The sequence below is a fragment of the Moschus berezovskii genome, chromosome Y, assembly GCF_049115385.1.
Source record: "Moschus berezovskii isolate FMDL1 chromosome Y, NW_MosBer_1.0, whole genome shotgun sequence".
In the NCBI taxonomy this organism is placed as follows: Eukaryota; Metazoa; Chordata; class Mammalia; order Artiodactyla; family Moschidae; genus Moschus; species Moschus berezovskii.
Window position 1 is genome coordinate 5,596,041 of NC_142489.1, and position 14,750 is coordinate 5,610,790.

Consider the following 14,750-nt stretch of genomic DNA (forward strand, 5'->3'; position numbering starts at 1 on the left):
CTTCCTCTTAGAAGTTAGGAGGAAAGAGCCAACTATGGGACAGGAAGAGGCGATAAATCCTTTCTGCTGACGTGCTCCTCATTTTGAGAAACAGGAGGCTTTTCAAGGATAACTTACAAAACGGATTTTCCTTGACTAACCCACACAGTCAATATTGACTTTTACATAATACATTTTAAACACTCTCCTCTGTTAAGTGAACAACATGGCGGGGGAGGGGGGGTTCAGGCGATATGTACCTTGGACAGCTCATCCTATTTTCGATCTCTGGATATAAAGAAAAATAAACATTCCTGACCTTGAAATTGTCACTTGTGTACTGTGATTTCTCACTCATTCATAAGCTTCTCTTGAAACAAATCTCATTATGAAAATGACAAAATGCCAGATCAACATAAGCTTCTCTTCAGATTAATCTCATTATTAAAATGACAGAGAGTCAGAAAAGCTTATCTCTACCAACCAGGAAACTGAAGATGACATCTATGTAACTTTGATTGTATGAGAAACAATCATTGGTTCGTGATGCATCAAGCCAGCAGATGCACGCTATAAAAGAGGCACCGGTTTCGCATCCTCTCCAACCACTGGGACACCCTCAGCTTCTACAGAAGGAGAGACAGCGAGATGAAGGTTCTGCTGCTCGGTGTTGCCCTTGGTCTGCTTTATGCAGGCCAAGGTGAAGCTCAGCTACTTCTCGTACCGGTACCAGGGGTGGTGCAGGCTGGGAGGAGGTCCTGGGGAATATGTGTGCGCGTGTCCCTTTTGAGGTTTGGTCGTGTGGATCCCTAAGTCTGGCCATGTCGGTGGGACTCAAAGTTGCTTCGTTCACTCTCTATATACCTGTTCTGCATGGCCTCCATGTCATCTCTGCCGTCTATTCGTTGGTCTCATGCTTGTTCACTGCTCTTGTAAAACAGAAGGAAGCTCACACGGCTGTTGGTAGGGCTCTTGCATTTGACAAGACAGCTCAAACTATGACGGTAATGCCTCAATTCCTTCCTTTGCACAGCTCAAGCTATCTCAGTAATATCTCAGTTCCTTCCTTTATGTGAGTTGAGTTTTCACATGATTTTATACATAGGGCTGTGTCCATAAAGATAGGTAGCTTCTGCCCAGGTGAAAGGACAAGGTTAACTCCTGAGGGACCATGGAGGGCAGAAATTGCAGAGAAGGCCGAAGCTTCCTCACAGGAATTTGACTTTAGTTTTCAGGGGAATGGAAAACCCATTACATCGCAGCCAGTAACAAAGACAAGATTACTGAGGATGGGCCATTCCACATTTACGTACGTCATGTTCAGTTTCATCCAAATGACACAGCTGACATCGACTTCTATATCAAGTAAGTAAAAGTCACCCCGAAGGGGAAAAAAGACAACTCATAAGCTCTAGAGTCTGGTGGAGGGTGTGGCTTCTCCATCTGCAGGGAACTCTCTGGATGATGTTGAGAGTGTAATGCCATGAGTTGTGGATGAGCAGGGTCTCAGAGCTGGGGTTCGGGCAGTTCACTTGTGAGCCTCCAAGGGAAGTCCTGGTGCTTTTGCTTAGAAGAGGGTGGGAGTTCCAGAATGGAAGTTGAGAATGGGAGTTGAGAATGGCATCAACTCATTAAAGGAAAGAGGGACTCGGCAGCAGGAAGAGGCTTGTGTCCTGACACCAACCATGGGCTTGAACCCTTCCTTCAGAGTTTGTAAGATACGGTTCCCACCGATCCCAGAACCAAGGGTACTGCTAACGCCTACAGTGAGCTCTGTTCTGTGGGGCTTCCTCATGAGACATTTCATCACCACTGAATTTACTAAAGTCCTCACAGCCCCAAATGATCGTTCCAGCTGGTACTAGGGGTAAAGAACATGGATTTCTCCAGGCAAGAATTCTGGAGTGGGTTGCTATTCCGTTCTCCAAGGGGATCTTCCAGACCCTGGGATGGGATCCTAGTCTCCTGCATTGCAGGCAGATTCTTTACCACTGAGCCGAGATAGTATACATACAGTCAAATTATAACCACACATACAGAAACAGACTCACACAAACACACAGATATATATCACACACAAATATATATACATGTGTGTGTTGTCACTAATATTTTAAGAACACCCATTATCATCCTCTGCCCTCTTTACAATTTATGTGCCCTGTGTTTAACTGTTCACGTGGCCCCCCTATTTGAAATCGGCTTGACTGAAGTGTATTTATGTATAATCTGCACCTTTGTCGAGATCTTAATTCAATGAACTTTCATATATCTACAACTGTTCCATGAAGTCCACAGTCGAGATATAGAATTCTGGGCTTCCATGGTGGCTCAGGGGTTAAGAATCCGCCCACCAGTTTAGGAGACACAAGTTGAATCTCTGTTCGAGGAGGATCCCACATGCTGCAGAGAAACCAGGCAGTTGTGACCCAGCTGCTGAACCTGTGCTCTAGAGCCCATGTTCCTTAGCCCATGCTCCACAAAAGAAGTCACCAGAGTGACAAGCCTGAAATTCCAGAATAGCCCTCACTCACCACAACTAGAGAAAGACCTAGCAACAAAGACCTAGCACAGTCAAAAAATAAACATTAGGATTAAATATACATATATATGTATGTATATAATTTCTCCATCACAACTCCTTTTCATCACTCATTATTCAACATCTACCCCTCAGGAAACAGGGAAGAACTGACCTTTTCTGGATCTTTTTAAGACAACGTTATGCACTCTGCATGATTTTCTCTGGTTTCTCTCACTGAACACAATGGCTTTAAAATGTAACTTTGTGTCTGCATGTACAGGGAGCTGTGTTTTTCACCCACATGAAAGGGCTTGGTTTGCAAATATATCATTTTGTATATTTGCAGCTTTTGGGAAATTGTTTTGTTCCCACCTTAAGGTTCTTTTCAGTAAATTCAGTGTATTTCTCAAAAGGCTGATAACTGTAAACGCAATTCACTTTGGATGTTCCTTTACAAGGAGTCTGTTCAACATTAATCCAATTCTTGTTATTTCCATTTTAATATTTGTTTCTTGTGCATTCCATGTGCCAAATATACTTTTTTTTTCATGTACATGCACAGAGACAATATAGGAAGTCACCCAAACTCTTCTGTTATGTAGATGACAATATATACTTAATATATATTATATATGTGTAATTTCCTTATATCATATAAGCATATCATGTGCACTTGTGTATTTGCTTGTGTGTCTGTATGTGTCAATGTGTAGACATGCACAGATGTGTCTTTAAAGCTTAATCCTTTTATGGTGTTGTGATGGACGAAGAGTGTGCCTTTTGAGAAAGTTAAAATTTTTCTTCTAACTCTTGGGGATATTTGGTTCTCATATTCTCTAATGAATCACTCCCAGGGTTGTGAGAACGTCCAAGGTCTGTCATGATGGCTGTTCCTCTCAGACATCAGAAACCGTATAAAAGAAAGGCTTATTCTTATTAGGTTTTCCTACAATAATAGACGTCTCCCTGTCTGTTGGCTTTAAACAAGACCTATATTGCATTTGAAGTTTATCTTTGGAACTACTAGTCAGATCCAATGTGCAGACAAACCATCCTTGTCACCTGATGGTTGCTTGATCCAAGACAACATATTTCCTCTCTGTGTTCCCATTGCTCACAGGTGCTAAGGTGACACAAGCGCAATCTGGGGTGTTATGCAAAAAGAAATTCTAACTACATACCGAATTTTGCTATTTTAATAAAACAACTGAATATATTTTTTCTTTAAGGTCAGACGGAGAATGCGTAAAACAACATGTCACAGGAGTAAGGCAAAAAAAATTAGTTTATGATGTTGAATGTAAGTATTTGATGTTGAATGTAAGAGTGTTTCACTGGGAGGAGTGTGTTTGGGTGGAAATCTTGGTCCTGACTTCCTTCAATTATCCCCATACACCTGCATTCTTCTCCTACTAACAATTAGAAGTCAAGGACTCTACCGTCTCCACACAACTGAGTTTTATCCAAAAAGACTGGAGCCAGACATCCCAGAGTGTGAAGTCAAGTAGGCCTTAGGAAATATTACTATAAAAAAGGCAGTGGAGTTGATGGCATTCCACCTGAGATATTTAAAATCTTAAAAGATATTGCTATTTTAAAATGCTGCACATAATATGTCAACAAATTTGGAAAGCTGAGCAGTGGCCACAGGACTGCGAAAGGTCTTTTCTCTTCTCATCCCAGAGAAGGGCAATGTCAAAGAATGTTAACTACCATACGGTCATGCAAATTTCACATTCTAGTCAGTTTATGCTCCAAATCCTTCAAGCTGGGCTTCAGTAGCACGTGAACCGAGAATTTCCAGATGTGCAAGTTGGCTTTTGAAGAGGCAGAGGAACCAGAGATCAAATTGCCAACAGCTGCTGGATCATGGAGAAAGTAAGGGAGTTCCAGAAAAATACTAACTTCTGCATCACTGATTATGGTAAAATCTTTGACTAAAGGCTTGCCACAAACTGTGGACAATTCTTAAAGACATGGGAGTACCAGAACACTTCACCTGTTTCTTAAGAAACCTGTATGTGAATCGAGAAGCAACAGTTAGAACTTCATAGGGAAAAATGCATTGGTTCCGAAGTGGGAAAGCAGTAGCTCAGGGCTGTATATTGTCACCCTGCTTACATAACTTATATGCAGAGTGCATCATGTGAAATGCCAGGCTAGACGAATCACAAGCTAGAATCGAGATTGCCAGGAAAAATATAAGGAGCCTCTGATATGCAGATGATACCACTCAAATGGCAGAAAGTGAAGAGGAACTAAAGAGCCTCTGAATGAGGGTGAGAGAGGAGAATGGAAAAGCAGCATTCAGAAAATGAAGACCATGGCATCTGGTTCCATTACTTCATGGCAAGTAGAAAGGGGAAAGTGTGGAAGCAGTGACAGTTTTTATTTTCATGGGCTCCAAAATCACTGCAGATGGTGACTGCAACCATGAATTTCAGAGACGCTTACTCCATGGAAGTAGAAGGTAAGTCAAACTTAAACAGTGCATTTAAAGGTAGAGATGTTGCTTTGCTGACAATAAACCATAGAGTCAAACCTATGATATTTCCAGTAGTCATGTATGGATGTGAGAGCAAAATGATCATGTGATGACTGGATCATAAAGAAGGCTGAGCACTGAAGAATTGATACTTTTGAACTGTGGTGCTCAAGAAGACTCTTGAAGTCCCTTGCACTGCAAGAAGATGAAACCAGTCAATCTTAAAGGAAACCAACCCTGAGTATTCATTGAAAGGACTGATGGTGAACCTGAAGCTCCAATCCCTTGGCCACCTGATAAAAGCCAACTTGTTGGAAAAGAACTCGATGTTGGGAAAGAATGAAGGCAAAAGGAGAATGGGGTGGCGGAGGATTAGATGGATAGATGGCATCGCCTTCATGATGGGCATGAATTTGAGCAAACAGAGAGATAGTGGAGAACAGAAGAGCCTGCTTTGTATAGTCATCAGATCACAAAGAGCCGGATGTGACCTAGCCACTGAACAATGAGAAAAACGAGACTAAGCACAGGTGTTGAATTGGTATTTTGTTCGGTTCTCACCGTGAACGTCCTGAATGTTCTTATGAAGGACTGATGTTGAAGCTGAAACTCCAATACTTTGGCCATCTGATGTGAAGAGCTGACTCATTTTAAAAGACCCTGATGCTGGGAAAGATTGAAGGCAGGAGGAGAAGGGGACGACAGAGGTTGTGATGGTTAGATGGCATCGCCGACTCAAAGGACATGAGTTTGGGTAAACTCCAGGAGTTTGTGATGAACAGGTATGCCTGGTGTGCTGCAGTCCATGGGGTTGCAAAGAGTCAGACATGACTGAGTCACTGAACTGAGACTGACTCGGTTCTCTCAGAAAATTTACAAGAGCCTTGTAAACTGACGTCTCAAGGTTCTGTCTTGAGTTTGTACATTGGGGTTGATCCTTAAGTCCTCCATGAGGGCTTTAAGCACCATTCCTAATTTTAAGTGGCTGAAGAGGTACATGTTTGATGAAAAATTGAATATATCCATAAGTGATCGCAACCCTTGCCTAAACAAATATTGGCACAGTTGCAAATGCAATGACTGCAAAGAAGTAAAACTTATGCCTGAAATATTTCCCCATACTTTTGTGGATAATTTCTAATAGTTGATGATTTTTAAATTATGCTCTCATATTCTTCAGTTCAGTTCACTTGCTCAGCTATGCATGACTCTTTGCAGCCCCACGGACTGCAGCACACGAGGTTTCCCTGTCCACCACAAACTCCGGAACTTGCTCAAACTTATGTCCATTGAGTCTGTGATGCCATCCAACCACTTCATCCTCTGTCATCCCCTTCTCTTCCTGCCTTCAATCTTTCCCAGCATCAAAATTCCCATATTAATTTTTTCCGTTGACTGAATTATGAATGCCTCCACTGTTATTGTTTCCCTTGTTTTTGAAATACTTTTTAGCTGGATTTTTACAGAGCAAATAAAAGGGAGAGAAACAGAATAGTTTGCCGTCTTGCACAGGGCACTTTCAAGAGCTAACCCCCAGGTGTGTTTTGTGGGGTGAGGTGTCTCACATCAAGCACAGCATAAACGGTGACCTTGACGGTGACCTGACTCCCAGAAGATAGATTTTCTCTCACTGTGCCATCGCTTCACAGCCAATTCAGTGATGCTGCTCTGCCCAGGTTGGTGAGGTCATGGCCAAGAACAGGTGGCCACTGATAATCTGAGGACATGCATTTTCAGGCTTAAATTATTCCAACGGGATCCAAGGTTCATGATCTCATGGTTGGCTTGGGCGTGTTGTACATAATTTTGTTGTTATGAGACGGTGAAGCAGTTTCAGCTGCTATTTTTTTTTTTTCCTTCTCAAGCAGACTGATGATTTTCAGTAATTTAAACATTGAGGAGAGGTGTTTTCATATTTCAGGAACACAGTTGGGCAATTTTACATCCCATCTCGCTGAGTGATTGCAGGAGATGTGATGGAGGTCAGTAGAGACAGAATGGATGTAGATAGTTCAGAGGGGACATGCAGTAGGTCAGAGCTGCTTCTTGTCCAGGAACATGGGGAAGAGTGGACGGGCAGGTCAGAGAGGAGAGGGAGGACGGAGCTCACTGCCTGCACGTCCCCGCAGGTGAACTGTCTTCAGAAGAGCAGACACGGCGGTGGGCTCTGCCACACCCCAGACGGAGGGGGCAAAGGAAACAGAGAAACTAATGGAAGGTGCTCTGGAGGTTGCCTGGCACAGGCTAAGCACTCAGGAACACAGGCTTCTGAATGGGAGGCTGATTTTGGTCCAGAGAAATCAGTGCCCTGGCTGGGATAACAGGAATACAAAGGCTTTTCGAACTTTTGCTTGACAACACCTTTCATGCTATTGAAAGCACTTTTGGGGACTTCCCTGGTGATCCTGTGGATAAGACCCGGCCATCCAACTCAGGACTCATGATTGGATCCCTGGCCTGGGAGGATCCCGCACGCCGTGGGACCCAAAGCGCATGTGCCACAGCTCTGAGCAGGTGCTCTAGAGCCGGCGAACAGCAAAGACAGAGCCCACGCCTCCTAGAGTCTCTATTCGACCAAAGAGAAGCCTCTGCAACGAGAAGCCCATGTACCACAACTAGAGACTGGTCCCGTGGTCAACGCAAGTAGAGAAAGCCTGCAGACGGTGACGACGATTCAGAGTAGCAAAAAATTAATTGAAATTAGATAAATTTAAAAAATACATCTATTGGTTTCTCTAGGACACAGGTTCTAGAAAGCATCTTAGTAAGACAGCAAGGAGTGACTGGTTAACTATAGGAAAAGGGAGAATGAGACAAAGTCTTGCCTGCTTTTCTTGCTGTTGTAACCACGGTAGCATTCAGCGCACCTATGGAGTGAGCCAAACATCAATACCGCACATGCCGTTCATAATGCGCTCAGTCTGTCACAGTACATCTAACTGACAACAAATGAACACGGAGTTGTTCATATGTATCTCTTCTCTCTCTCACAGATGCGGGTCAAAACGAAGTTGAAATTCTTCGATTCTCACTTAACACGATAATAGGACATATTCACAATGTGGATGAAGAAGGAAAAGAGACAGACATGGTTGCACTAATCGGTATGTATGACATTGTAAAATCCCCATTGCCATTGTCACCCCACGTGTCCATGTCAGAACTCTCGTTCAGAAAATCACGAGGTGTTGAGAATATTCACTATTCAGGTCTTCATATTCGTGTTCATGGACTTATGCATCCTGGAAGGTAACCTACTAGGAAATAGACGCCGAAAATAATTTTTACACATTTGAAAATAATCTCTACCTGTTGATATTTAAAAAATAATAATTTTTATAGAATATTTAAAAAAAATACGTCAACTAAGCTCAAGCCATGACTATAATGAGGCTGGCCTTAATTACATCATTTTATATCAGTTTTCCCATGCATTATAACCTCTGGATCAGAAACTTGTCAAATAAATCTCCATCCTGTTTAATTATCACAACGCACTCTTCTTATGAACAGTGACATGACCCCAAATGACCACACAGAATCACTGAGGTGAGTATACCATTGCGACAGTAGATGTCTATTTCAGAAAGGTAGTGTGTCGAATGGTTGGCTAAGGAGTAAATTATCTCCCAAGTGGTGTGTGATGGGGTTAATGTATCTCCACAATGGGAAAACATTGGGTCCAGAACAGGACAGGAGTGTTCTGGGATGCTGATAAAGAAGCAAGTCAGTTGCCTACTGTGATGGGTGATTTTCAAATTCATGGAGCTCCTGAAAGTCTTTTGGGGTCCTGCTGGAGATGCTAGTAGGGTTTAGTTACAGAATTAGAGGGAAATTAAATCTTAGGACCACAGATATCTGCAACATGGGACATGGAAACTGAGGCTGTCTTAAATTATACAGGTGGAGATCAGATTGGCACTTTCAATTCCTTGTTCTCTATGTTCAGAAATTTCTGTGTGTTCTAGGAGACAATATTCTCCTTTTTGCATGGTGATTTTCAGGCAAAAGTGAACAGATTTCAAAAAGAGACTTTCGGAAGTTCAAAAAGGAGGCGAGTGACAAAGGGATTCCAGAAGAGAATATCGTGAATTTCACTGATAATGGTAATGAAAACATACTTTTTCCTGACTATATCATTCACCTGGGATGTAAATATCAGGAAACAAATCAACTTATTTAGAAATTTTTTTCCATAAATAATCTCATGTAGAATGGTTGTTGATGGTGGTTTAGTCTCTAAGTCATATCCAACTCTTGTAAGTCCATGGACTGTAGCCCGACAGACACCTCAGTCCATAGGATTTTCCAGGAAAGAATACTGGAGTGGGTTCACATTTCCTTCTCCAAGTCAACATTCAGACCCAGGGGTGGAACCTGGGTGTCCTGTACTGCAGGCAGATTCTTTATTGACTGAGCTACCAGGGAAGCTCGTCTTATAAAATACCTTAATCAAAAAAGAAAATAAATCTTAAAACTACTAGGAATGGTAGTAATCCAGAGGCTCTTTTATTTCTCCTATTTCGTTTATCTACAGATGAATGTTCAGCTTTAAGCCAACTTTTTCACTCTCCTCTTTCACTTTCATCAAGAGGCTCTTTGGTTCTTCTTCACTTTCTGCTGTAAGGGTGGTGCCATCCAGTACTATTACTTCATGACAAATAGAAAAAGTGTAAACAGTGACAGTTTTCATTTTCTTGGGCTCAAAAATCATTGTAGACACTGACTGCAGCCATAAAATTTAAAGATGCTTGCTCCTTGGAAGAAAAGCAATGGCAGTCCTAGACAGTGTAGTAAAAGGCGCAGAACTCACTTTCCCGACAAAGGTATGTGTAGTCAAAGTCATGAACAGAAGTGAGCTGCACCATAAGGAAGGCTGAACACCGAAGAACCGAAGCCTTTGAATTGTGCTGTTGGAGAAAACTCTTGAGAGTCCGTTGGACTTCAAGGAGACCAAACCAGTCAGTCCTAAAGGAAATGAATGCTAAATATTCATTGGAAGGACTGATGCTGAAGCTGAAGCTCCTATACTTTGACCCCCTCATTGGAAGAGCCTATTCAGTGTAAAAGACTCTGATGCTGGGAAACTGAAGGCAAAAGGAGAAGGGGGCGACAGAGTATGAGATGGATAAACAGCATCACCGCATCAAAGGACATGAATTTGACAAACTCTGGGAGACAGTGAAGGACAGAGGCCCCTGGTGTGCTAGTGTCCATTGAGGTGCAAAGATTCGGACACGATTTAGCGACTGAATGACCAGAACGGGCCTAAGCACAGGTGTAGAATTCATATTCCATAGGGTTCTCACATTTTCTCCTATTTCGTTTTACCACAGATGACTGTCCAGAGGAGTGAATAAAATTGACTTCAACACTTTCTGTAAGTAATCATCGTTCATTATTGTTGCCCCACCAGATAAATCAATAAGGACACATTGTTTTTTTGTGCCTAATGCCTAATAAGTGGCTTCAGTTGTGTCAGTCTTTGTATGACCCCATGGGCTTTAGTCCACCAGGCTCCTCTGACCATGGGATTCTCCAGGTGAAAATACTAGAGTTGGTTGCCATTCCCTTCTCCAGGAGTACTTCTCAACCTGGGGATCAAATAAGCCTTTTGCATTCTCTTTATCAGCAGGTGCGTTCTTTACCACAAGCGCCTATTTCATACATGCCAAACGTTCCATGTAACAATTATTTGTCCCAATAACTTACATTCTAGCACTAGAGAGCTTTGCCTGTTACATTAGGTAATTTCTCTTTCCTTGAGACATACGCAATTACCAACTGTTTGCTTGATTATTGCTGAGCAGCTTTGGTGAGAGAGCCGTAACCTGTAGGAATTTGCAGACCAGACTCATCAGAGAGAAGCAGGAATCCCCACAAGTCGGTGCAAACTACTTAGTGTTCCCGTCAGTCCTGACCTGATAGTTGTCCACACACGTCTGTCCTCCAGGAACACCGGGATTAAACAGTGCTCACAGTTTCCCAAGACAGGGGTTTAATCTCACATGATTCTTACAGAATTTAAATACCTTCCAACCACACTGTCTGAAATATGCATTTGAATCATATTCGCCTTTAGAAGGTAATTTCTGTTACTGGGATCTTTAAGGTTTCAAAAGGAGGACAGCCTCAGAAAACAGCACTGATCTCAGTTGAAGTATGGCTTTAATTTCCTGTTGAGAAAAAAAAATGAAAGAAAAAAGGCAAAGACAAACACCAGCTTGCAGATGAATGTGATTTTAAAAATGCTACAAATGTTCAGTGGAATATTACTCAGCCATAAAAAGAATGAAATCATGCCATTTCCAGCAACATGGTTGGACCTACGGATTTTCATACTAAGTGAAGTAAGTCAGAAAGAAAAAGACAATGACATTATGTATCACTTATATACGGAATCAAAAATAAGAGATGGAGGAGGCTATATACAGCACAGAAATAGACTCACAGACATAAAGAACAGATGTTGTTGCAAAGGGGACAGGATTTGGGAAAGATATAGATGAGGAGTTTGAGTCAGCAGAGGTAAACTATTACAAACAGGATGTATAGAGAACAAGGTCCAACCGCATAGCTCAGGGGACTAAATGCAATACTCTGTAAAAACCTAAATTGGAAAATAATCTGAAAAAGACTCAATATTAATATATTTTGTATACTTTAATCAGGCTTCAGTACCCCTGAAATTAATATACTGTTAATCACCTGTATTCCAAAATGAAATTTAAAGAAAAATATTAGTTCTTGAAGACCCAAAAGATAAAATTTGTGAAATAAAAGAATGTAACTCAACCACATTGACAGTAAAGCACCTTTAGATGCAGCATGCATTCTGAGATTATTACTCCTCAAACCAATCCCAAATGGAAAATCCTCCACCATTTGTACATTCTGGGGAAAATACCACAGGGAACTTTCCATCTCAGAGATGTCCACCAGGATTCTGTCCACTGGATCCCCTAGCAGCTCCTGTACCCTGGACAGCCTGCTGCCTGAGGCTCAACCCTGACAGCCATCACTCAGTCACCTTTACTAAGCTTTTGATCCTGTTTTATTCACCTACAGAGTCGCTGAGACCAGACACATCCTCCTCTGCGTGGAATCCAGATCAACAACACAGATGACTTTCCTGCTTCCTGATTAACAGGATCCTTCTCTCTTCACACTCACACTCTCTTTCCCATCACATTTCTCCTGCTCACTGGTCATGTGCTGTCTGGTGGGATTTGATTTCTGAAGGTTTAAATAAATTGATTTAATATCTGCCCTGCAAATGTGTGTCTGTGCAAAAGTCACTTGATTTCAAACACACAATTTTCCACTTTAAATATCCAGGAAATGTGAAAGCCGCTCGGTCAAGTCCGAGTCTTTGGGACCCCATGGACTATATAGTCCATGGAATTTTCCAGGCCTGAATACTGGAATTGGCAGCCTTTGTCTTCTTCAGGGTATCTTCCCAAACCAGGGACTGAACCCAGGTCTTCATCATTTCAGGTGGATTCTTTACCAGCGACCAGGGAAACCCCAGGCAACTGTACCTTTAATCGGACAGGTGATCATCAAAGGCAATTCTGATGATGGTTTGATAAAGATGCATTCGGGTGTCCAGGAGAGAGGGAGAAAAAAAGACTAAACAACCATGGGACAGGAGACAGGGGACAGGATCTCCCCCTGTCCTTATAGATGCAATTAAGACTACACACCTCTTCGATGCAATGAAACTACCCAAAGTAGTGGCAGTAATACTCCGCTGGGGCCATCAAATGGATGATTCTGACATATCAAATGGAAAAAAGGAGACCCCACCAACAAACAAAAAGACAGCCACCCAATCTTTTAATACTCAGGCTCCCCTTCTGCGGGGCTTCCCTCCTGACTCAGTTGGAAAAGAAGCTGCCTGTAATTCAGGACACTGCCTGCAGTGTAGGAGACTTGGGTTCGATCCCTGGGTTGGGAAGATCCCCTGAGAAGGAAATGGTAACCCAGTCCAGTATACTTGCCTGGAGAATCCCATGAACAGAGGAGCCTGGCAGGCTACAGTCATTGGGGTCTTGAGTTGGACACGACTGAGTGACTAAACCACCACCTCCTGTGGGACAAGGTTCACACTGATATTAAACCCCATTATTCCCCTGAGGAACTTTGATGTTCCCTGTCTGATGGAGATATTTTACTCCCCTCTGGATGGCTTCAAACAGATAAGAAACGTACCTTACCCTCTAATGGTCAATTCAAAGTTCTTAAAACTTGACATCAAACATCCAATTTGGGAATTGAAAACACTTCCCAAGTTTCTTTGAGTCACTTTAAAGAAGAGGGATTAAGAAAAACTAGAAGTCAAATTCTCATGGGATATAAAATATGTTTCTTAGTTTCAGAATACTAAGATCATGGCATCCGGTCCCACCACTTCATGGCAAACAGACTGGGAAACTGTGGCTGACTTTATTTTTGGGGGGCTCCAAGATCACTGCAGACGGTGACTGCAGCTGTGAAATTAAAAGACGCTTACTCCTTGGGAGGAAAGTTATGACCAGTCTAGACAGCATATTAAAAAGCAGAGACATTACTTTGCCAACAAAGGTCTGTCTCCAGTAGTCATGTATGGATGGGTGAGTTGGACTATAAATAAAACTGAGCACAGAAGAATTTATGCTTTTGAACTGTGGTGCTGGAGAACACACTTGAGTGTCCCTTGGACTTCAAGGAGATACAATCAGTCCATTCTAAAGGAGATCAATCCTGAGTGTTCATTGGAAGGACTGATGTTGAAGCTGAAACTCCAATTCTTTTGCTACCTGATACGAAGAACTTACTCATTGGAAAAGGCCCTGATGCTGGGAAAGATTGAGGGCAGGAGGAGAAGGGGACGACAGAGGATGAGATGGTTGGATGGCATCACTGACTCAATGGACATGATTTTGAGTAAACTCTGGCATTTGGTGATGGACAGGGAGGCCTGGCATGCTGCGGTTCATGGGGCCTCAAAGAGTCAGACACGACTGAGCAGCTGAACTGAACTGAACTGTAAAATATGTCAAAAGAATAATCTTCATGATAGCCAACCAGCTCCTCTACGTTTACAACATACAAAATATCCTGGAGAAGACTGGCAGATAGATTTCAGCCATATGCCCAAAGGCAAGAGACACCAATACCAACTGGTTTGTGTTGATACCTTTACTGGGTGGATAGTGGCTTTCCCTTGTGTAACAGAACAGGCAAAAGAAGTATTTGAAATTTTAATACATGAGGTCACTCCTTGCTTTGGTCTACTTCGAAAAATTCCAAGTGACAATAGCCCAGCCTTTCATACTGCAATAATGCAATGAGTCTTTCAGGCCCTAGAAATTGAGTTTCACTTATGTCGTCCTTAGAATCTCAATCTTCAGGCTAGGTAGATAAAGCCCTCAATATAGTCAACAGACATTTATGAAAACTATCACAAGAAACTCCCCTTCCATATATTTCACTACTCCTTTTAGATGTAGTAAGAAATACTTAACAGTCTCTAGGACTCAGCCCTTTTGAGATGTTATATGAAAGGACATTTCTCACAAATGACTGACTTCTAGATCAAGAAACAGTTGAATTAACAAAATTTGTCACTAATTAACTTCTTTCCAAAGACAGCTACGACCTTTAAAAGATGGGATTGCCCAAAAAAAAAAAAAAAAGAAAGAAAGAAAATCAAAAGTCCTAATATAATCCTGGGGACTTGGTATTAGTAAAGACCATTCCTAACAATAGTCCCTCCTC

The 14,750-nt window shown here is 42.1% G+C and overlaps 1 protein-coding gene across 1 annotated transcript; it reads left to right on the forward strand.

Moving 5' to 3' along the window:
• Positions 1 to 554: 554 nt before the first annotated feature.
• Positions 555 to 12,258, forward strand: LOC148773019 (odorant-binding protein-like). Its single transcript, XM_088834542.1, has 7 exons — positions 555 to 705; positions 1,208 to 1,344; positions 3,733 to 3,803; positions 7,982 to 8,092; positions 8,993 to 9,094; positions 10,325 to 10,368; positions 12,057 to 12,258. Exons 1-6 carry the CDS (start codon positions 628 to 630, stop codon positions 10,342 to 10,344), a joined length of 519 nt encoding a protein of 172 aa, XP_088690668.1. The 5' UTR covers positions 555 to 627; the 3' UTR covers positions 10,345 to 10,368; positions 12,057 to 12,258.
• Positions 12,259 to 14,750: the final 2,492 nt, after the last annotated feature.

Bases quoted from the DNA above. Each gene is read 5' to 3' on its own strand.
- LOC148773019 (XM_088834542.1), top strand. From the start codon at position 628: ATGAAGGTTCTGCTGCTCGGTGTTGCCCTTGGTCTGCTTTATGCAGGC. The intron at 1,345-3,732 runs GTAAGTAAAAGT...TTTTTCTTTAAG, and splicing joins GACATCGACTTCTATATCAA to GTCAGACGGAGAATGCGTAA. The intron at 3,804-7,981 runs GTAAGTATTTGA...TCTCTCTCACAG, and splicing joins ATTAGTTTATGATGTTGAAT to ATGCGGGTCAAAACGAAGTT.